The 22,684-nt window shown below is 36.8% G+C and overlaps 1 protein-coding gene across 11 annotated transcripts in view; it reads right to left on the bottom strand.

Moving 5' to 3' along the window:
• Positions 1 to 22,684, bottom strand: part of ppip5k2 (diphosphoinositol pentakisphosphate kinase 2) — a 46,853-nt gene that overhangs the window by 14,494 nt on the left and 9,675 nt on the right. For 6 of the 11 annotated variants that reach the window (XM_053515678.1, XM_053515676.1, XM_053515680.1 and 3 more), the window contains 21 exons: positions 22,382 to 22,467; positions 18,158 to 18,312; positions 17,971 to 18,072; positions 17,513 to 17,674; positions 15,577 to 15,698; positions 13,539 to 13,640; positions 12,648 to 12,734; positions 11,806 to 11,881; positions 11,578 to 11,687; positions 10,565 to 10,650; positions 10,324 to 10,449; positions 9,751 to 9,872; positions 8,855 to 9,037; positions 7,630 to 7,771; positions 7,305 to 7,528; positions 6,833 to 6,960; positions 5,657 to 5,771; positions 5,039 to 5,146; positions 4,835 to 4,951; positions 4,427 to 4,597; positions 2,273 to 2,446 (listed from right to left, as the gene is read on the bottom strand). In XM_053515678.1, the coding sequence (XP_053371653.1) occupies positions 2,273 to 2,446; positions 4,427 to 4,597; positions 4,835 to 4,951; positions 5,039 to 5,146; positions 5,657 to 5,771; positions 6,833 to 6,960; positions 7,305 to 7,528; positions 7,630 to 7,771; positions 8,855 to 9,037; positions 9,751 to 9,872; positions 10,324 to 10,449; positions 10,565 to 10,650; positions 11,578 to 11,687; positions 11,806 to 11,881; positions 12,648 to 12,734; positions 13,539 to 13,640; positions 15,577 to 15,698; positions 17,513 to 17,674; positions 17,971 to 18,072; positions 18,158 to 18,312; positions 22,382 to 22,467 (2,698 nt within the window). Of the gene's footprint in view, positions 1 to 2,272; positions 2,447 to 2,604; positions 2,647 to 4,426; positions 4,598 to 4,834; positions 4,952 to 5,038; positions 5,147 to 5,656; positions 5,772 to 6,832; positions 6,961 to 7,304; positions 7,529 to 7,629; positions 7,772 to 8,854; positions 9,038 to 9,750; positions 9,873 to 10,323; positions 10,450 to 10,564; positions 10,651 to 11,577; positions 11,688 to 11,805; positions 11,882 to 12,647; positions 12,735 to 13,538; positions 13,641 to 15,576; positions 15,699 to 17,512; positions 17,675 to 17,970; positions 18,073 to 18,157; positions 18,313 to 22,381; positions 22,468 to 22,684 lie in introns of all 11 variants that reach the window. The other 5 variants (XM_053515683.1, XM_053515684.1, XM_053515686.1 and 2 more) reach the window with 3 other exon arrangements.

The following is a 22,684-nucleotide window of genomic DNA, read 5'->3' as shown; positions in this document are numbered from 1 at the left end:
CTCTGAGCAAAAAAAAAAAGGCTGAAATCTGATGTTAAGATGAACTTTAATATGTTTCTACATTCAGATTAAAATATAACGGTTTAGTCTCATAAGCTCACTGTATTAATTTTAGCTTAAATAATATATTTATACTAACACAATTACTGTACTACTACTAAAAATAACAATAATAAGAAAAATGATGATAACTATGATTATTATTAATATTATTATACACTAGAGTTGTGAAAAGAGTGGCAATTTTATTTAATTAGATTTTTGGGCATTTTTGATTTGATGCAGTAGCACCAAACCTGGTTTCAAATGTCCGGTTTGTCTTAAGACAATAAGAGGATTAAAAACAAAAGTATTTACAGTAACAAACAATAAAATGTTGTGTAACTTGGGTCTTTTGACATGTCTTGATAAGTGAAAATAATTTTTCCCGACAATTTTTTGTTAAATCTTGTTCTTTAGTCCAGTAGATGATAGTACTGCACAAACTACCTATAAACTCCAAAAAAGAAAAAATAGTACTCTTGCAAAATGTGAGTATTTTCCTAAGCAGGAATTTTCTGCAAAAGCTGTAGTACAGAATAATTTAACAAAATTCCTCAATTTTAGACCAAGTTTTGTAAATAATTTAAAGTTTAAAGTTTTGAATCGAAAATGTACTTACGGTTTCAATTAAATAAATTGACCAAAGAAAAGAGTGATTAAATTGCATAATCAACTGAATTGCACAGCTCTATTTTACAGTTATTACTACCATTTATTTCTGTGGTACTTATAGCTTTAAAACCAAAAAAATGTCATGTTGAAAATGCAAAACTATTTCAATATTATGATTTTTTTTATAATGTTATGCAAAGGTGTACAGAAAACAATCATGATTAAATGATTTATAGCCCACAAACACATATTTCAGATGATTATAATCATTTACACAAACCCCAAACTACACACTACTATCAATAATACCCAAGACTGAAATATAAAGAATGAAGAGTTGTCACATAGTCATTCTACTATAGCTCCCTTACAAGATATTGATGTAAAAACCCAAAATGCAATGTACTGTAGAATGATGATGTGACATTAGCTCCACACTCCCTACTTCTTCAGTCATGTACTTATTTTGCTGAATATTGATGTTAGAAAAAGTAGTAGGATCTACAGTAGATATCTTGTGGTAGAGAGGAGTAACCAAAAAGCAATAGATGTGCCAAAACCAGGGATGGACTTGGGCTTTGGAAAAGGCAAGAGCTGGAAGACTGGAGGGGCAAAACAATTAAACAAAAGCTTAAAAACCATAAATCGTACTGCAACCCAAAAGAAGGGAGGAAAATTCTTGGATATTGAAATGGAGCAGGTTGCAAAGGACAACTAATGACAGTCAGCAGATGAATGAAAAGAGCTACAAAGATAAATGTGCCTCTATGGTGGATGATCACAAAACTCAATATGCCATTTTCTTTCACAGTGCCTCAGCAAACTTGTTAATGCAACTGTTCTAGGAGGAAGCAGAGAAGAAGCAAAAAAAATAGAGAAATGGCTGAAGCGCCACGAAAAAGGAGAGCGAGGCAGATAACATGGGGTTGCTTTTAAAAGCACTGTTAGGAAAGGATGCTTTAAAAAAAAAAAAAAAAAAAAAAAAAAAACATGTTACAGCAAAGCAAACATAAACCATTTCACAAAATAAGACACCTTTTAAGAAAAATAAAAATTCAATAAATAAAAATTTTAAATTCTAAATGTGGCTATGACAACACAAGACTTGTTTTAGGCATTGGAACTGAGCGCATAAGAATGAGAAATCACAGGCTTCAGAGTCAACTGTACAGAGAGAAAGGTGATCTGTAGCTGTGACCTGCAGGCAACTATTCAAATGACTTAACAAGTCAGGTTACAGTGTTGCACCACACGACAGCAGTGGTAAGAAAGGCAAGTTACAAAATAAAAATAGTAAAAAAAAAAAAAAAAAAACATGCAACTTTGACCCCAAATCCTCTGCTGTTAGTCGACACCATAAGAGTTCATAAAACTGGCCGAGTCTGAGGAGTTGGTTATTCAGACACCACAAGTAAAGCCTCCTTTCTCGTGTTTCCTCTTTAGATGAATAAAAAAAGCAAAAATAAAAAGAAAAGAAAAAAAAAGATAAAAAAAAACTATGTATTCTCTTTTGATTGATCTGCTGATTAGATGTCCTTGCTGACTGCCGTCAGGTTTCTCTGGTGCGCATGAACAAGCGAGTTAGCGATTGTGAAGAATGAATTAAATTTGTAAAAACCTGTTGCCATGAGCCAAAAATACTGGATGTGGAGGCCAGTGATTTGGGGGAGACAGGGGAGGAAGTTATTTGGTCCCCTGATCTGCGTCTTCGACGCCCAGTACCAACACCACAGGTGTAATGTATCCAGGTACCAATAGACTCAGGGCTAGACACACTCAGGGGGCTTTCTTCCTGGTAGTGAGAGAGGGGGCAGAAACAGCACAGTCATGCAACGTTAACAACAGTCTAGCTACGACTCCCATCAACATTCACAACATAGGCCCTTTGGCCTGTGAGGAAAAACAAAACGCAAACAGACAAACAAAACAGAAAACGCATTGCACTTATACTTTGCCAGTGGAGGTCTTGATAAACTCTGTCTGCACTGGGGACTAAAAAGACAACAAAATAAACAAAAGAAGAAATAAAAAAAGTAACTGAGCAGAAAAAAATTACAGTTATTAACCGTAACATTTGTCAATTAGTGATCATAACTGGGTTGGATCCTAGTGCTCAGTTAATAATTTTGTTTATCTTAAAAATAAATAAATTAATAAATTATATATATATATATATATATATATATATATATACACATACACACACACACTGTATACACGTATAAAGAAGTTTAAGATAACCCAGAGTCATAGAAACAAAAAAACATTAAATACTATATCTAAAGTGGCCTTTAAGCCATGCAACTGAAATACACTGCCTGGCCAGATGGGTAAATAATTGCCCTGCGTCAAGCAATGAAAACCTTAAAAATACTGGAATTGGATTAAAAGTAAGGATAGTGCTGAACGGTCAATTTCACAGAAGAAATGTGGTAAAAAAAAAAATTTTTTTTTAAAAGTGCTATGACTGAAAAACGTGAATCTATGACAAAGTATGATGCACACAGTGTGACGAAAACTCACAGAATTGGGGCTAAACAGCTGTGTGGCCATAAGTAAACCCATTGTTAATGAGAAAAATCAGAAAAAAAGTTTGCCGGGGAGCATAAAATATGGATTATGGAACAACGGAAAAAGGTCATGTAGTCTGATGAATTCAGACTGACCCTAATTCCAGAGAGACAGGATTGTCAGGGTAAAAAGGGAATCACACAAAGTGATGCAAGCCTCTGGAGGCAGTGTTATGATGTGGGGTTGCATCAGTTGGTCAGGTCTAGGCTCAGCAACATTGTGTGGCAATAAAATAAAAGTCAGCTGATGACCTGAATGTACTGAATAAACAGGATGCACTTATTTTAAACTGTGACAGAGTGATTGTGGGATCATTAGGAATTATTATTTAACACATTAATTTCCCATCATAATGTGTGCTGTGATGTAAACTAAAGGCAGCTGAACAAAAAGTTAGTGGGTACAACTTTTTAACGGCCAGGCAGTGTACTGTATAATTTGCAGTGTAGTGTCACACAGAGCACTGATGACTACATCTGCAAACATTATACTATAAATGATTTTCTTTCAGTTTGGCCTAATTCAATAAAAACAAATAATAAAATACATATGCTTCAACGGTCCTATTTTGTGTTTCTTTTTTACAGAAAATGGGTTTGTAACTGTTCAGTGTATTACAATGGCATGAGATTACTATTAGTTTCTTTCTTTTTTCTATGAACTTAACACAACTAAAAAAAATGTTTAATAATCTAAGAACCAGTTAAAAAGTTCAGGTAGTATGATATCACTTGGATAACAGCCTGGCCTTCTAACTGTTCATGACATTTAATGCAAAAGGAACACATTACATTAGAATAGAGTAGAATAAATGTATACACCTCTGTATAAAACACTGCTGATAATATACAGCATTTGATGTAAAAAGGCACCATTTACAAATATATTCCTACATACTGACTTTTTAAAATAAAAGTGATAAAGTAAATAAAGTAATTTAATACAATTTATAAGACTTAATTAAATGTCAATTTTCTAGACAGAGTAATTAAATGAAAAAAAAAATATTAAGACATTCACTCTGCATCAAACATTATTTATCAGACAAATAATTTTAGGAGTACACCCAACAATATATTACAACAAACACAGAATTTAGGAAAGCATGGTTAAATCCATTAAAACTGAAGGTCACTTTAAGTGTTTTCACAGAAAAAAAAAAAAAAGTACAAAAATACCAAAATAACCAAACAGCACTTACTTCTACAGAGCCGATCTTTTTGGATCGTGGAAGAGGAGACTTCCTGTGAATGTAGATGGGGTCGGACACCATTGGTCGAAACATGACAAGGGCTCGGTCTGGCTCGTCCCGCTTTAAATTACTCGACTCCTCATCGCTGTCGTTCTGCAGCTTCTTCTTGGAGCCTTCGTTCTGAGACCAAAGTGTCATGAGGTTATGGGTGCAACATTTAGCTGCTTCATGTTATCTTTCTCCAAGGTTGAATACAGAATTAATTATATATACACATAGTATATATATATATATATATATATATATATATATATATATATATATATTCATAAAAGCAAACACTGAAAGGTTGTAACAGCTCAATTGGATTGCTGTATTATTTGCAGAGACAGCTAGACAGAAAACATCCAGTCTAACCTCTCTGGATGCTGGTCTGTAGCCAAATCCTGATGGCAGGTTTTTGTCCTCCTCACATCCTTTTGCTCCGGGACTGAAATGCAGCTCCACATGAAAACGCTCCTCTGAAGATGGATCCTGCAGTCATTATGTAAAATTCAACATCACCAAAAATCAGGATGCTCCACACTGGCCTTAATGAGAGCAGGCAGAGTTTGACGTTACCTTATTGGGATCCTCATACAGCATGATCACAATCTGGGTCATGTAGTTAAGCTCACTGACCACCTTCAGGTAATCCATTGCTCTTTTCCACTGCTCATCTTTGGCCTCCTGAAAAAAGCAAAACAAAAACAAAAAAGTTCACCACAAGCAGCTCACATAAAAATAAAAGAGCAAAGTAATACATTTCTGGAATGACAATTTTAGGTCTGAAACATAATTTGTTGTTACATCCAAAAGATAACTTCTGGACTCAGGGGTGAATCCCAAATAGCATTAAATGGAAAACTAATGCAATACATTAGATAATACAGAATCTCATGCTCTACACCCCAACTAGTGCCCTAGATCCGGGGTTAGAGATGGATTGGGATTCAGCCTTGTGTTAGTAGCTACTCTAGTTTGTTTTGCACAGTTCAGAGATACCTTGGAATTACTTAGAAGGAGACACAGTGTTGTTTAAGATTACATAGCATGACTGGATTTGAATATGGGTTTTGGCAGTCAGCTGCTCTGCCCTCTCTCCAGACAGCGGACCATCCCGACCTACTCTTACAGTGATTTGAAATTGCCATGCTGGCGACCGACAGTCGGAACTAAGTGTTGTATGATATGGCTTACATCACAGAGAGCTCCGTAGCGCAGGATGGAGAGGAGAGAATGCACATGACTCTCACTGGTGAAGTAGAGCCTGGTGCGGACATGACGCTCTGGAGACATGACTCCTCTGGAATAACTGCGAACAAACCACAGGGACTCAGAGACACTCTAGCCAAAAAAAAAACTCGATCTTGCTCTTTGTGTACAATTATTCAATCAATAAAATCAATCAATTAATAATTAAAAAAAAATGTACTAAACAAATCAAACTGGTATTGCTATAATATACACTGCCTTGTCAAAAAAGAAAAAAGTCTCACATTCATTAGGTTGAACAATTTTATCTCAGTCACATTTAGCTTTGACCAATTTGGTGGCCACTTCATGTCTGAAACTTTTACAATTTGAGTCTTGGAATGTGCCTGTCCTATCAGGGAGAACAAACTCCATTAGTGTTATACCCTGGTTATTCAGTACATTTAGCTGACTTCATTTTATCGCCCATTACTGTACATTGCTTAGCCTAGACCTGACCACCTGAAGAAATCACTGATCAGTGGCTTGTATAATGGGCCCTAGGCATGATGGGTACATGGCTCCAAAGTCCAATCTTTAAGCTCCCTAGCAAATTTTCACTAGCAAGCATAACTCCTGATGTTTAAATGATCTCTGCTCATGATTTTTTTTCTCTGACCAGATTTTTTTATGTGCTGAAGGGTTCTCAACCCAGTTCCAGTAATTTAGGATCTCCTTAGTTGTTATCTTTGCTTAATGTAGTAATATAGTAGATTAATTTGACTCTTCTAAAATGGCGACTTGGTTTTTGGCCAGGCAGCGTACATGTTCTAATGACTGTTACGCTCATTTACATATACATTACAGCATTTGGCAGACACTCTTATCCAGGGCGACTTACATTGTTATCACATTATGCATCTGAGTAGTTGAGGGTTAAGCACCTTGCTCAAGGGCCCAACTTGGTTGTGGGGTTTGAACCTGGAATCTTTTGAACCATAGTCTAATGCCTTAACCACAAAGCTACCCCTGACCCCCTTGTGACTAATACATTTAATATCATCTACAAGTGAACTGTGTAATGTCTTTGTTATTACAGTTTTGAATCAGAGAAAGTACTCCAATAATACCTTTGTAAAACGTTTAAAAAGAAATAAAGAGTACACTCTGCCTGTTGCTTACACTGGGTGAAGTTTGTTGACTGTGTCATCATCCTGCGTTCTCTGGAGGTCTGAGCGGATTTTGCGAATCAGTGGTGTGCAATAGCCTTTGGCAATATCCAGCTTCTCAGCTTGAGAAATACCATATTCCTGGCAAAGACCGTTAAAGAAATATTTATAGTTCTGCTGCAGTACTACCTGAGGTTATATAGCTATGAGCCTAGTCTGCACAAACATTGTTAAATCCAAAAATGCATTTTTTTTTTATCACCTTCATGTTGTTGTATGGATAGTGAGAAATAAACCTATGTAAAATTTCTTGACATACAATCATCATGTGATATCAGAATTTCAAAACAGCAGAATTAAAATGCTTGTACTGTATGATAAAAATATAAAAACAGCATTTTAAAAAAGCCATCCAAGTGTGTTACTCCTTCAGTGCACAGATATCATCTTGCACTGTCCAGAATAATCAAGCAGGACATGTTCACCTGTGGAATGACAATATCAGCCAGAGCTTTAGAGAGCCTGTAGATCTCCATGGTGTTGTCGAGCTTAAGTGAGCTGTTGTGCTGCACGTCGTATTTGATACAGTCGTAGATGTCCGGGATCTTACTGATGTTGTAGCGCCCGTTTTTCATCTTGAAATCCTTCTCCAGTTTGCACCAGCGGCGTAGCATCAGCTCCAGGGTCTCGCTATGGTAGAGCTGGATGTCTGAGTGAGAAAAAGTGAGAGAGACAGCACTGTAGCACAAGCCGGATGAGAACGGACAGCTTTTCTTCTCTCTTTTAGGTTAGGCTTTCTTTATACAATACCTGCTGATTTAGGGTCTTCCATCCTCTGTCTGATCTGCAGCATTAGGTTTTGTATGAGGGAATAAACTTTATCGCACGTCTTTACCGGGTTCTTGATCATCTGCATTGACTTCACTAGTGATGTACTTGTCGTGGGAGCCAGCTATTGACGGAAGAACAACACAAAAATTAGGCTTGAGAATTTATCGCATTAACTCTCTCAATTTGTATGTTACATTTTCAGTAGATTAATTTGATTAATTGCACTATTAAAATGAAGCGTTTACCCCCAGATACAACAAATAGGGCTTGGGAACATGTTATAAATTTTATTCCAAGTTGTAAGAAATTTGTAAGAGACAGAAGCTAGCCAGCCAGGCATTTCAGAAATGACAAACGTACAATTTATACTGTACATAGATGAGTACAGCAGTTCAAGCGTGCAAAATGTAGGAACACACTTATTCGAAAGCAGATTTAAGGAGTTAAACCTGGCTTATAGGAATAGTTTTAAAAAATTCCAAGTCTGTCTTAAATCAAAACTGATGTGCATAAAAGTCCATTATAGTATGTCTTGGTCATTAAAAACATATTCTTGCTCTGCACACCATCTGTAAAGTTTGTCACCCGGAATGTGAGTACATTGTAAGTAATCAAAGCCAAATTCCACAACCCTTGCTCCATGTAAAAATACATTCCAAAGATCAGCTGAGATAAAGCTTCTGCAGTCCCACTGAGCTAAATCATATTCTCTTCCTGGTTAGCAATACGGCCAGTCCATACATCTAGCTCTGGTGAAAGAAAAGTTTTAAATTAAGATTAACTGACATTCATTTTCGAAAAACAATAGATTAATCACAAACAGTATTACAGAATAGAAAATATATTTTTTAAAGGTTTCAGAAAAGTTTTCAGTTTTAAAAAGTTAAAATTCAGAGAACTGCATTTCAATCATTTCAGACAACTATATTACAGAAAATAAAGAAAAGTCAAATGTCCTTTTTCAATGCTGTGCTGCAGCTACACCAGTGAAAAGCACTGAAAAACTGAAAAAAAGACTTATTGATTTACAAAACAAAATAGAACAAAAAAGCCTTCAGCTAAATAAAACTCCAAGGCAAAGATGTCCTTGTAGCATACAAACCACTGTACTGGCAAAAAAAAACCTTCAAGCTTTGAATGTTTTGCTTTGTGAAAAATGCTTCTCTGTCTTAAACTCGTCCAGTCATTTGAAACTGTTCCAAACCTTTTCAAAGTCTTCCTGAGTGAAGTCTCTGTCCTTCTGCAGGATCTCATGGAGACGAGCTTTAACCCGCTGTTGACAGCTGCTTAAAGAGTCGCTGTCGCTGTCTAGTAGACCGTTCATGTTGGCACTTTTCACCATCTGCACCAGGATAGGGGTCAGCTCACCTTCCAGTGCCAAGAGACCCTGCAGACACAAAAACATTTTAAGCATGTAAGTTCAGAAAAATGCCTCTAATATTATATGAAACATAATGATATATTGGGAAGAAGACAAGCAGATCATACAGCTAGCACTGGATAACAACAATACATAACAAAGCTGCCCATCTACATGTGTAAGCCAAATTAATTATTTTGCGAAGTTTATTGCAAATAAGTGTCAAAAAAGTTTCAGTTTTTTACCTAAGCTTCATTTCATTACAGTGTTTAACAAAAGGTTAAGATCTCTCTAGAAAGTAATATTTGTTGTAATTTTGATTAGGCTTTCATTACATATTATTATTATTATTATTATTATTATTATCTTAAATAAAAATGAATTGTAATGCTTGCACTCTGGCAATAAGGAGGTTGTTTGTCATTACTGTAGCTTTAGACTCGCAGCTAAACTGTGATATTATTTATGTAGCAGTAAATACACTAAATAAAAAAGACAAAGTTTCTTTTTCTAATTATATTGCTAAGCTATTTTTACAAATAGAATCTTTTTGATTAAACTTGTCATAAATCTCCTTACATACACTGGCTAACAAAAACAATAATTTCACAAAAACTCCTCTGTGTCCAAAAAATGCAAAGCATGTAAAGCTAGCAGATGAGAAAGTATAAAAGCAACTTAACACCACATGGTAGGGGAACAGACACATTCTACATTGTGCACAAGTTAGTAAACTGCACCTTGGCGAAAGCGGCTGCGGTCATCTGAACCCTCCCCTCGTCAGAAGCGTAGATCTTCAGGTCATGTCGATATGTACTGTGCAGACGCAACAGGCCACAGCCAGGGAAACCTGCATAGTCACCTGAAAGCAATGTAGCCCTGGTTTTATTCTGAACCAAGACAAACCTTTACAGTAGCACACCCGGTTACAAGATTTACAGAAATATTATCTACTGTAGCTCTGGAAAGTCCATGATTCTCTGTAGATAAAACCTGGGTAATATTATTAACTGTGGAACTAACATTTAACCCCCCGATGAAAACGAAAACTCAAGTCTGGGAATTGCTCAATATCCTTATAAGAATAAAGCAGTGATTCAACAGAGTTGCTGTTTAATCAGCTGTGTTTAAGGGAATTTAATTAGTTAATTTGTTTATTTTACAACAGACTACCTACAAAAACTTATTTAAAAGACCTTTTACTTTAATAGCATTATAAATTTCGCTTTTTCTAAATCTACCTCACAGAAAGGTTAAATAGTACTGTACGTCTTATAAAAGTAATAGAATGTGTGGTTTTCCTGTGGCTGCACCTTGTCCTCCAGGGTACATGCACCTGAATGCTCGACCCAGTTCCTCTGCCTGTACCCTGCCAGCTGGAGTCAACTCCCCACCCCATTTCAGCACCAATAGTAAAGACGGGTCATCCCTCCGCACATCTAAAACGCACATCAAGTGGAGAGTTTGTGAGAAATGCTAACATATTATAACATCAATTTGACACACTCAAAATATTTTTCACTACACATACAGTTATAGGCAGAAAAGTCTTACCTTCCTCTTCACTTGATGTTTTTGGGCAGCCATGTGGAAGATATGTTAATTGGACCTTTCGATTAATACCTGAAAAATGGCCATACCTGAAACAAGACAAGGAGATCTCATGTTGGTGGGAAATTTGGAAAAAAAATTAGTAAATGGGTGGTCCAGCATTATGGATTTGACATCTGGACTCATATTGGTAAACAAAAAGCCTCAGAGCCAGGATAAGTTTAGTATGAAATAATCTGCATAAGTTTTAATGTAATCTTTTCAGCTACAAACAAGACAGATTCACATACTCGTTTACATCCTGAAAATATCTAAACATAAACTCTTAGACTTTTATGGGAGAGAACAGGTTTTCTACAAACTCCCTGAATTTTTGAGGACAACTGCAGATAGCATTACTCTTGCACAATGAAAGTGAATATTTCAGAATAAAATATTTGGGATAAACTGTCGCTATGGATGTGATATGTCAAACTAAATACTTCAATAATTTAGTTTAACATTTAACATTTAAAATAGTAATAATGAAAAAATAACTATAAAATTATTAACTTTGATTTTTTTCTTTCTGGTCCCATCCTCTGTTTTTTTTTCTCTTTTTGTTTGTAGTTTTTCATTGTTTTTTGGCTTTTTGCATTTTTTTTACGCTCAGCATTGGACTTTTAGCAAGTCCAACGTAAGTTAACGTTTAGTCAATATAAGCAAGTGTTGTATTTTTAGTGCATCAGTAAGGTTTGGTAGGAAGCCTCTAAATTAACTCCAATTTCTTTCCCATGGTAACACTGACCTTAGGATGGAATTACATACACAGAGAAAGAACTACGGTCATTTTGTTCAAGCAGTCAAGTTCAGAAGTCGTAAAGTAATTGTTATGGAACCAAGGTAACCACTTGTAAGGGTTATTAGGCTACAGAAAAGTATGTGTTTCAGGTTAAAGATCTGAAACCCGAGGCCAAGCACCAAATGTGGTCCCGGACTAAAAGGAGCAATTGATGGTTATGAAGAACTCCACTTACATCTCAAGGACTGTTTTTAGCTGCTCAAGTTTGGCTTTGCTTTCTTCGATTTCAGTATCATTATTTTGCCCAAGTTCAACCAACAGCTGTCTGGCGGTGTCTAAAACTTCCTGTTGTGATAAAACAAAGTAATATTCGCGAACTGTGTCAGACAACATAGATATCCATACAACAAGTTACCAGATAACAGAGCTTTTATTTAAAATTACTTATTTAAAACGTCTTTACCTGAAGTTGCTTTGGCTTTTTTAGTTTCAGCTTCCCACTTTTGTACCCGTCGTATTTTTCAAAGAGGTCAAAAAATCTAAAAGACACACAGCGACCAATGTTAAGCAGGTTGAACCATTTTTACTCCACAGCAGCAGCAAAAATGGGGAATTATTTTTTTATTCTGACAGTGCTGAGAATAAGCAACAATCCTAACATCAGCTCCATCAATCAAATATATATATATTTTTGCTATTAATTTGTGTAAGTTTGCATTTGAGGTGGTAAAATGTTGTGGTTCCTTTATGATCCTGCAGATGGTGCACTAATCCTTTTACACACTGACAGGCAGCACTGCATTTGAAGGTATATTTAAGCAACAATATGCAATTACCCAACTGTTCTTTGGACAAGCTGATTGTGGGGGCCGGCATCTAATTGCATGTCTTTACACCTGATTAGTTCAGAATCCCATCACACACATGACCCTTAATAACCCTTATAATAACTTAGTGCTGCCTGGATATGATTAACATCACACTTGATATAAATGATATAATGATACAACATGTGTACTGACTGAAATCCCTTTTTTAAAACCATATATTTTTTCCACCCGTAATTCCTGTCTCCATGTAAAACAGTAACAAAAATATATATAAATATACATAAAATCAGGGTATGTAAACAATCATGATAAAAATAGTCATAACACAAATCGATCTGGCATCTGGTTATCATCATAATATCTTGTGCCTGATGATTCTCCTCCCTAGTCAGCATGCACCTAAGAACTACAGCAAGAGACGGGACCTCCAGTGTGTCAGTTAAAAACAGTGCACAGTGAGATAAACACTAGGTACCTTTGATGTCGAACTTCCATTTTCATCTTCTGCTTGGGAGTTCTGTCTCCATGTCGGATCACAGCAATAACACACCTCAGCTCCATCCTGTTAAACGTGACATACAGCAGTTTTCAAGACGTAAAACATACCAGAACTTGAGCATGATAAAACATTCAACACTGCTTATAGTACACTTAGCAAAAGTTACGTAATGAAACGTTACGAGGTGGTTTATTACTTTCCAGCACATTCTGAAACGTTTCATTTCTTTAACAACATGGCGATTTGCCGAAGGGTCAGGGCATTTTTTATTTATTAAAAAACAGCATTTTATGCGGCTTATTCGTTAAATATTAATGTCGAGGAACATCGCTGAAACAAGTTAGTTCTTGTTATCATTTACACTACGGGGGCTATAAATTGCTTTTGCCTCACACTTTATTGAGTTTAATAAGGCAGGCAAAGATGCAGCTCGTTACTAAAAAACAGTAAAACACAAAGTTTCTGTACTTAGACTTTTTATGTCGATTTGCTTTATTTCTAAAGGAATCAAAGAGCTGACACTGAAGACTAATTCTTAAAATCCTAAACAAACATCTTACACAGAACTTCATCACATAACCATAAAAGTATACTCTATACAGTATATAAATATTCACCATATAACTAAAACACTGGTTTTCTTGCTATATTATTGGGTTCTGTTTGTTATACTGTAGATGTCTTTGTGAATTAGATGTTACTATAGAAACTATAATGTGGAGGTACAATCACATTGATATAACACCATAATGGAATTACTATCAGAGATGTCGATCTGATTTAAGAATACAACATTACCCTGGTATAATACAGTAGTTAGTAATAAGTTATTCATGAAAAACAAAAACACAAAAAATAAAAACATACATTGTCCCAGAGGTGGTGGGAACTATGGGAATGTCTTCTGCTTCCAATGGGATAGACCACGGAATCTGGAACTGAGGAGCCAGCTCTCGCATGACAATGTTCCTAAAGACAAGGAACAGAGACAGAGATAAAAAAAGACAGAGATAACATTTAAAATTCTGGTATTCATGTTAACTATGAATTTTGTCCTGTAATAATTGAGGGTATATTTGAGGAACCATATGCAATTATCCAACTGTTCTTTGGACAAGCTGATTGTGGGGGCCGGCACCTAATTGCATGTCTTTACACCTGATTATTTCAGAATCCCATCACACACATGACCCTTAATAACCCTTACAATAACTTAGTGCGGCCAGGATATGATTAAAATCACATAATCCCTTTTTAATTAAAAAAAAAAAATTTATTCCCCTTCTCTCTTCTGGTCTAACACGGTAACCCCTCCTCCTGTGTGGGTGTGTGTGTGTGTGTGTGTGTGTGTGTGTGTGTGTGTGTGTGTGTGTGTATAAAGGCGAGAGGAAGAGTGGTGTGTGTGTGTCTGTGTGTGAGAGAAGGGGCATGGTGTCCAATGACGCGCGTGCAGACACATAACGGCAGGCTGACACAGGAACAGAGAAAATGGATTTTTAACCTCTCTAATGAGACTTGCTTTTGCTCTACACGCACACACACTTGTGTTATAATAAACAGTACACGCACGCTGTACACACATGCATCAAATATATTTCACGCACACACATAGTAACAGTGTTATAGTAAACACATGCGTGCATGGATGTTGATTTTCCCAGTAAGATATGCACACTAAGACCCAGCAGGGGAGATGATTACCCACAATACCGCCGCGCAAAAGAGAGAAAAACCGTTGCCTCAGTTGTTATCACATGACGCTTGGCCAAGACTTGCTTGTTTTTCCAAGTCAAAATTAATTACAAATCTTTACTAGTCTTTATGCATTACTCGCAATCCGAGGTTCCACTGTATTTATGTTTTTAAACCCTGATTCTTGTCTGCGATCATTACATGCCTGGATAATTTTAAATTTCCTCACATACAGTACTACTGTTTAAGCTCTGCCTTAGTGATTCAAGAGGTGAAAAACAGCATTTACGGGACTCACGCAGAGCTAGACACCATTCACAGCTGAGGGTCAATTGTGTCCTAGTGTTCAGAAAATAAAGAATATTTTCCCAGGTGTACAAGGTCCAAATGTTAATGTGTTAGAAGGCAAAAGCTAATAACTCTGTATCAACCCCCTCCAGGGTCTAAGATTAGAAAGCTTGAAAAAGACATTATTACTTAAATCCAGCACACAGTGGTTACACTGAAAACAATTACAGTCCTATGGAGAGCTCTGTACAGAGAAAGAATGAAAGCAAAAGGTCTTTACTTTACTGTTGTGCTTAATATACGAGGGGCGTTCAAGTCAACACAGGACACTTCTCATGAATGATGGTCTATAACGTACTGACATTTACAAAAGACAGTACAGTGATGAGAATCTTCTTTGCTGCAGTAAAACATCTGAATTGTGCAAGCCCGTTTGTCCGTATCTGTCTGTGTGAACTGTACACACGATCATTCATGAACACTATCTGCAGGACCTCAGCTGGGAGTTATTGCCACATCCGCCGTACAGTCCTGACCTCACTCTTCCACATGTTTGGTCCATTAGAGGATTTCCTGGGAGGTCAACATTTCATACATGAAGCAGGCAATCCGATCTGCAGGCTGAGAAAACTCTCTCACCTTCATGGTAATCCAAGCACTAGTGAAATGTTGGTCTAAGTGCATTAGTGTAGCAGGGGATTATATAAAGAAATAAATGGAGTTTTTACTCTCATAACTGTGTTCTGCACCATCATAAAGTCCTGGTTTAAGTCCTCGTACAACTCAGGTTAGTTGTTTATATGAACACCGCATTCATTTATTAGAGAACACTCCTTCATGGTGAAAGAGAGATATCATCTAGAGCTCACTATTTAGAGGAGGTAATGACGGAGGAGAAAAAAAAATGTGTAAAAATGTTACATACCCCAGAATCTTTGCACAGTCATCATAATATTTCATGGAGTTCTTCACAAAGCTGAAACCATTCACATCACAGACGTATGATTGGCCGTTAGCACGGAGAAGGTCAAACCCACACACTGTTTGCTGTAGGTATATATAAAAAAAAAACAGAATGAGAACATCACTGTTTATAATATCACAAGGACATCTAGTCAAGGTTGGGTCAGTTTCATCAGATCATGGGACATGTACAAGCTTTTTTTTTTCTTTTTAACATAAAATGTGTTTCACATCAGTTCCTCTAAATTATGACATCCCCCAAAATAATTTTTTCACAAATATCTTCAATGTACAGAACCTTACAGGTTTTATACACTTTATTGCCGAAAGTATTCGCTTGCCTGCTTTCACATGCGTTTGAACTTGAGTAAAATCCTATCCTTAATCCAAGGGTTTAATCTGATGTTGGTCCACCCTTTGCAGCTACAGCAGCTTTATCTCTTCTGGGAAGGCTTTCCACAAGGTTTATGAGTGGGTTTATGGGAAAGAAGCGCATTTGTGAGGTCAGACACTGATGTTGGACAAAAGGCCTGGCTCGCAGTCTCCGCTCTAATTCATCCCAAAGGTGTTCTATCGGGATGAGGACAGGACTCTGTGCAGGCCAGTCAAGTTCTTCCACGTCAAACTCATTCATCCATATCTGTATGGACTAGTGATGCGCGGGTCATCTGGCTGCTAAATCTAATGTTTTAGCATTCTTTTTTTGCACAGCGAACGTAAAAATGCTAAATGAACATTTCCGTGTGATAAATGAAAAAAAAAAATGTCAGTGGTTATTTAGGGAAGGCTGTAAACTGTACTGTAACCCTGCCCTATACAAACCTAAAATAAAATGTTGTTTAGCCTAGATTACAAACGCTGCTTTGTAAATGTTTAAAATGTGTATCATTATCTTGTTATTAATATGACCTGATTTATCATTCATATTCATAATCATATGTTGTTGCCAGTTTACAGGGCAATATTTTTAGGGTGAAATAAAAGCTTTTTTTTTCAGAATTACAATGCCTAGTATGTCTATTTAATGGTCACGGGTGCGGGGCGGGTTGTAAAAATAGATACAGTGGTGCGGGGCGGGCCAAATAATTTCATAAAAGATGAACCCGCGGGTTGGAAAAATACCCGACCCGCGCATCACTAGTATGGACCTATTGACTGGCCTGACCTCAACCTGATAGAACACCTTAAAAAAAAAAGAATTAAAAGGTTATGCCTATGTTTGCATTACTTTCAGCACTGCCCTTGTATTATATGTGTAAATAAGTAAAAAACATGTTTAAGGATATGTGTGGTGACTGAGGACGGTTCCACTCAACGGTCATAAAGGTGACCTTGGGCTGGGTTGATGCGGGCAGTTTTTCTATGATGGTGTGTAACTGCAGTAACTGAATAGTTCAAGTGCTTAACAAATAAAATTTAATAGAATTAAATAAAATAATCTGATATAGAAAAAATAAAATAAAAATGGCTTCATAAAAAAAACTAAAAAAAAAAAACTCAAGATTTGGGTTCTTAAAGTCCTGAAAACCAGATAGCTTAAAAAAAAAAAAAAAAAAAAAAAAAAACATCGGCAGTAACATTGCGTGTTAGATATCAAGATTATTGTAATATGAATGTCACCACATGATGGCACAACATCTCTGCAGCATAACAAAAAAAAGTGCAATGAAACTTTTCATTGTACTACAGTTATTTACCACCATGACTCAGCGATTCTTCAATACAACACTAAAACTGTGTAATCCCTCTGCTCTATAACTCATCCCTCCTCCATGAACTGCTAAGTATCCGGCTTACTCGATAATGACTTCACAATGATTCCATAATGAGCTTTAAATTTCAGTAATGGGCTCAAATGCACTGAAAATGGAGATATCAATTTCACTCTGTGTGCTTACCTTAAAGGCCAGGCAGACTTTCCAGGCAATGAGTTTCTCTCTAGCATTGAGAATGACAGGATAGCGCACCTCTTTTCCTTCACTGTCTCGTTCCACCTTTCCATCCAGAGCGGGAGATTTACGGGCTTCGGCGTGGGCGTAGTCTGGACCTACTGTGTACACCTGAGACGATGTGTACACACGTGTACCCCAAAGACACACCGGCAAATAAAGATGTGAATAAACAGTAAGATACATGCTTGTTATGATGGAATATTTCTGTTTGTATGTGTGTGAGCAGATGGAAAATGACATGGCAACGGTGCAGCACTAGGGCACCGCTCCAAGTGCTACTAATCTCATCGCAGCAGCAGACACACTGTGGACCCTGAATATATATTTTCAGAGCCGCAGGCTTACCTCAGCTCAAAGCAGAGCACTGAATGACCTTAAACTTATTGAATTTATTTATTTATTACCTTAACGTCAGTCCCATCGGTAGGCATAAACTCTTCATAAATGTAAGAGCCGGTTTTGCGGACACTACTCTCAGGGGAATACACACTACTTCTGCTGCCAATCTGCAACAAAAAACATACAAGGACATAGTATCTTATAGAGATGTTTGTTGTTGTGTGTTTGTGCTTATGTGTATGTGTGTCTAACCTTGCGGAAAAGCCTCTGGCTGCCCCCTCCTGCAGACGTGGGGTAGTAGATATAGACGTTATGGTCCTCAGCACTTACTGGCTTCTCCACAAATGGCTTCTGGAAAATCTCCCCATTTACCTCAACATGGTCCTCTCCCTCAACCAGGTTACATTCTGTCATCATGCACATAAACGCATTATAAGCACATAATGATAAACAAGAGTTACCACAGCGATACTTTCCCACAATTCTGTCTGCCAGCCAGTCTAATATGGTGCTTCGGGTCCAAGACACACTGGCTGACAATCATTTTAATGAAACAATTTTAGGGCTGGCAGTTGTCTTGGAAAATGAAAAAATTACTACTTAACCATGCCTGTGGAAAATCAGAGCTTGATATTTCGACGCATGTTGCCCCACATTAATCCTGCCCTGACCATCATTATCCAAATAACAGAGAAAGCATATCTAATCTTCTTAAGCCTTAATCTTTTCAGGTGAAACATGGACTGGGATAATTCCACCAAACAGTAAATGACAGAAATGGGACAGAAAAAAAAAATGTCAATTGCTCTGGAAAATATACACAGACTGGATTGGGTATGCTAAAATTACATTTCACCATCTTTAGCTATTGTTTATGTTGTGCACTATATTGTCATATTCATGTGTAAAAATGACTCTTCATGCACCCAGGACCACTTTTTCTCTTTTTGAGTCATTGTACATGTCTGTGCCATCAGAAAAGAAAACCCATTGATGTGATACCTGGTCATTTAGTACATTCAGGTCATCAGGTAACCTCATTTCACTGCAACATAACGTTGCTGATTCTAGACCTGACCAACTGAAGCAACCACAGATTATGACACTGCGTCCAGTCGGCTAGGAGTGATGGATGCAACTTATCCTGATGCACCCATCGCTCTGGAGTAGGGTCAGTCTGGACTCGTCAGACCACATCACGTTCTTCCACTGCTCAAATCTTTAAGCTTTCTAGCAAACTGAAACATTTCCCCCCCTGATTAGCCTGACTAACTAGTTTTCCTATGGCCACATAGCTGTTTAATCACAATCCTTGGAAATGCCTTACCTTTTACTATTAAACATAGCTCTGGTTTTTACTGCTGAGTTCTTACAATGCTTCACTTCAACCAGCATTTGAGTGATCTCCAGTCATGATTTTTTCCAAACAGGTTGAGAAACATCCAACATTCTTGTATTCAACATAGACCAAAGTGCAGTAACGTCAGAAGTTTCCAAAATTTGCTGTGTACTTTAAAAAGATTTTTAACCTATGGGTCCTTATTTTTGGCCACCCCGTAAAAATCATGTAAAGTATTTGCAAATGTCCCCACAAAAATTAGGTCTAAATATAGTTAGTGGAAAAAAATAAAGAATAAAATAATAATAATAATAATAATAATAATAATAATAGTAAAGGTCTAAAGAGTGCTCTCATGTTTCTTACTGTATGCTGATGTTGGTAAATATTAAAACAGTGGTTCTGCTTGAAGCAAACATTTTTTTCATATTTTTTAACGCAGTTCATATTTCAATAGCAGGAGGCCAAGCATTCCAAACAATAAAAATTTACTATCTGACCTGCTAAACTTGATACATTTTTTGTTTTTACAGGCATTTCACTTTTAAAGTACACTCAAAAGGGTAGTCTAAGCCTAGTGAAAATGGCAGTTAGTTGATGTGTGAATCTGGAATAATTCAGCTCTCAGCTTGAATTTGATTTTATTTTTTATTTATTTTATTTAGTTTTTTGATTGATAAAATTTAATTTCAACTGCAAGATCATCCATGTGTAATTACTGCAAGTCAATTTATATGCCCCCAATTAGTTTTGAAAAAAAAAACAAAAAAAAAAAACACAAAAGTAGGCCAGTGTTATACAGTGTTACAGTGTTATATGTTTGTTCGCTTTGCTCCACTTTGGCAGTCAAAAACCATATATGATTTTATGAGTGACGTTAAACAATTTAGAAAAGTGAAAAAACTGATTATATTTGTTTTAGCGAATCAACCCCTAATATTGTATTAGCAGCAGTTTGGAAGGATGTGCTCAACTGCACACACGCTGGTAGCTGGCACCTTAAAACCAAATAAAAATGCTGTGTTGTTTGTTAGTGCTCACCATGTCCCATTTAAAATAGTCCAAGACTGTGGTTTTGTTTTATTTAATTGTATTTTCCAGTTAAATTAAAGGGAAGTATATGAAGTAATGGTAGTTAAGTTCTCAAAAAAAGCGGAGAAGTGGGGTTCATGGGGTAAAAGTTTCTGATGTGCTGATATCAGTGACACATTTTTAGCACTGTGAATTTGGGTGTTAAATGGAATGCAGCTTGGAACGTGTCTGTTTAAGCAATCAAATTGTAGCCCTCAGGTTTAATAAGTGGTGTAACATGAGATGCTTTTCTGAGGAGCACAATTGTACAGAGTGGTTATCTAAGGTAGTGTAGCCTTTCTGCAGCCAGAACCAGTCTGTTGACCTGTCTCTCATCAATTCAGTCTGCAGAACTGCTGCAGGGTTTTTTTTTTTTTTTAGTTTACTGTTTTGAGTGAACTCTAAAGTCTATTTAAAACCCCAGAAGATTAAACATTTTTTGAAATACAATATTGCCAAAGACATGGCTTGGTCAAATCATTTTCTTTTTTTCCCCCCTTCTTTTATTCTGATGATGGATATGAACATTATCTGTAGGCGCAAGTATTTGCATGCTACACATTTGGCCACCTTTCTAATCATACTAGAGGGAAAACAATGTTTCTAATAAGTAAGCAAACACAGATTACTACGAGGATCACGAGTGATTAACACAAGACAAGTGCGCAGACACACACGCACACAGTTTATCAAAACAGAATGTGTGTTACTGAACCTGGTAATGATCATGTTGTGATTTCTCCAAGTGTTCCACTCAAAGCACAAGCTGCACCATCGTGATTGCTCAGAAGGGACTGATTACGTAAAGTGTGGTCTTACCGAGACACAGAACAGCAGTCAGATCTTTCTGACAACAAAAATGTCAGCCAAACCGTTTCCACCCTGCCCCAATTGATCTTCTATTAATAACTACAGCACTGTGTGGTGCTGACAAAATGCTTTTAAGCTGTTCTGGCTCTTCAGTCACAGAAATGTCTACTATTCAATTTAATTCTTTCCTGCGCTAGCACTTATGAGGATTCCCTCACCTAGAAATGTCAATGTCTGTAATCGAGCTGTACAGCACCAATTAGTTTTCATCCACATTAGCATTTATGCAAAAGTCCTCTTTTTAACATTCCCACGAGACAGGAAGAGAGCGAGACATGGGGTGTTTACCAAACATCTTCACTGTTGAGATCTGTTTTGGGTTTTTGTATTTTGAGCTATAGAAACCTTCTAAGGAAGACGAGACACACTTTCTCACTTATTTGCATGATTTAAATAAACAGGTCTGAAAGAAGCTTTGATGCCTCACTGTGGAAACAGTTAACAGCATTTCCTCTCGATTATATAACAGTACACAAGAGAAGACTTAAAAAAAAAAAAAAAAAAAAAAAAAAAAAAAAAAGATGCAATTTTCGCATGCCGTTTTTTTTGACAACCTTAAGCTTGAATATGGGAAAAAAAAGATCATTAGATCAGTCTAAAGGCTCATGGGAAACAGACTTGTAGGAGAGGGTAAATGAAAGTGGCAGAAGCTGGTTGCTTTGTTTTTTTTTTGTCACTGATAAAGCAAGTCTCACGAGTACAATCCCATCAGGCAAACAAGGGAAGGAGCGACACAAAGAAGGATAGAGAGCAGCAATGCGTGACAGATGTTACCATGGCACCAGCTCCGTTACCACGGACACAGACTGGGTTGATTGGGTTTTTTATGCTGCTAAAGGTCTTGCCAAACACTCTGGTACGTGAGAGAACCCAATTCCAGAGTCTCTGTGGTGCTCCGTTTGCTAGTCTGTGCTTTATAAACCAACGCAAAGGGTGATATAGACAGATGCATTCCTGTATATTATGAGTTTCAAGACAGCACGGACGAAGAAGCAATGGAGATTTCAGATTTAGTACACACCAGCATGATGAAACATTTAAAACTAAATCGGAAAGTGGGAGTAGTGAACTAGCTTTCTTTGATAGAAGGTCTTTTCTTCCACTTTCATGACTTTGGTCAGGCTGAACAACTAAACATTCTGTCATTTATAGAGCTGTATAAAGTTCAAAAAATGCTTTTAAACCATAATACAAACCTTCTGGTCTGGCTGGGTCTCTGTTCAAAACAGCGTAGCGTGGAAGCTGGATCCCTTCTGCCTTTAGGATTCCATACACTTCCCTCCTGTTTAGTCAAACAATGCAGAAATAAAATATGTCAAATTAAAAAAATAATAATAATAATAATAAAATTATAATAAAATTATAAACTTTTTATATAAGAAAAACAAAAGGAAAGCTTGTCTGAGAACTTCAAAATAGAACAAAGCATTCTGTGTTGATTATATACTACTAGCGTTAGTACCCATCGTCGATCGATAAGGAGTTTTTGATCAGCTTTA

Source organism: Clarias gariepinus, chromosome 17 (genome assembly GCF_024256425.1).
Source record: "Clarias gariepinus isolate MV-2021 ecotype Netherlands chromosome 17, CGAR_prim_01v2, whole genome shotgun sequence".
Classification (NCBI taxonomy): Eukaryota; Metazoa; Chordata; class Actinopteri; order Siluriformes; family Clariidae; genus Clarias; species Clarias gariepinus.
Note: the sequence above shows the minus strand (reverse complement) of the source record. Positions and strands in the feature narration are given on the sequence as shown.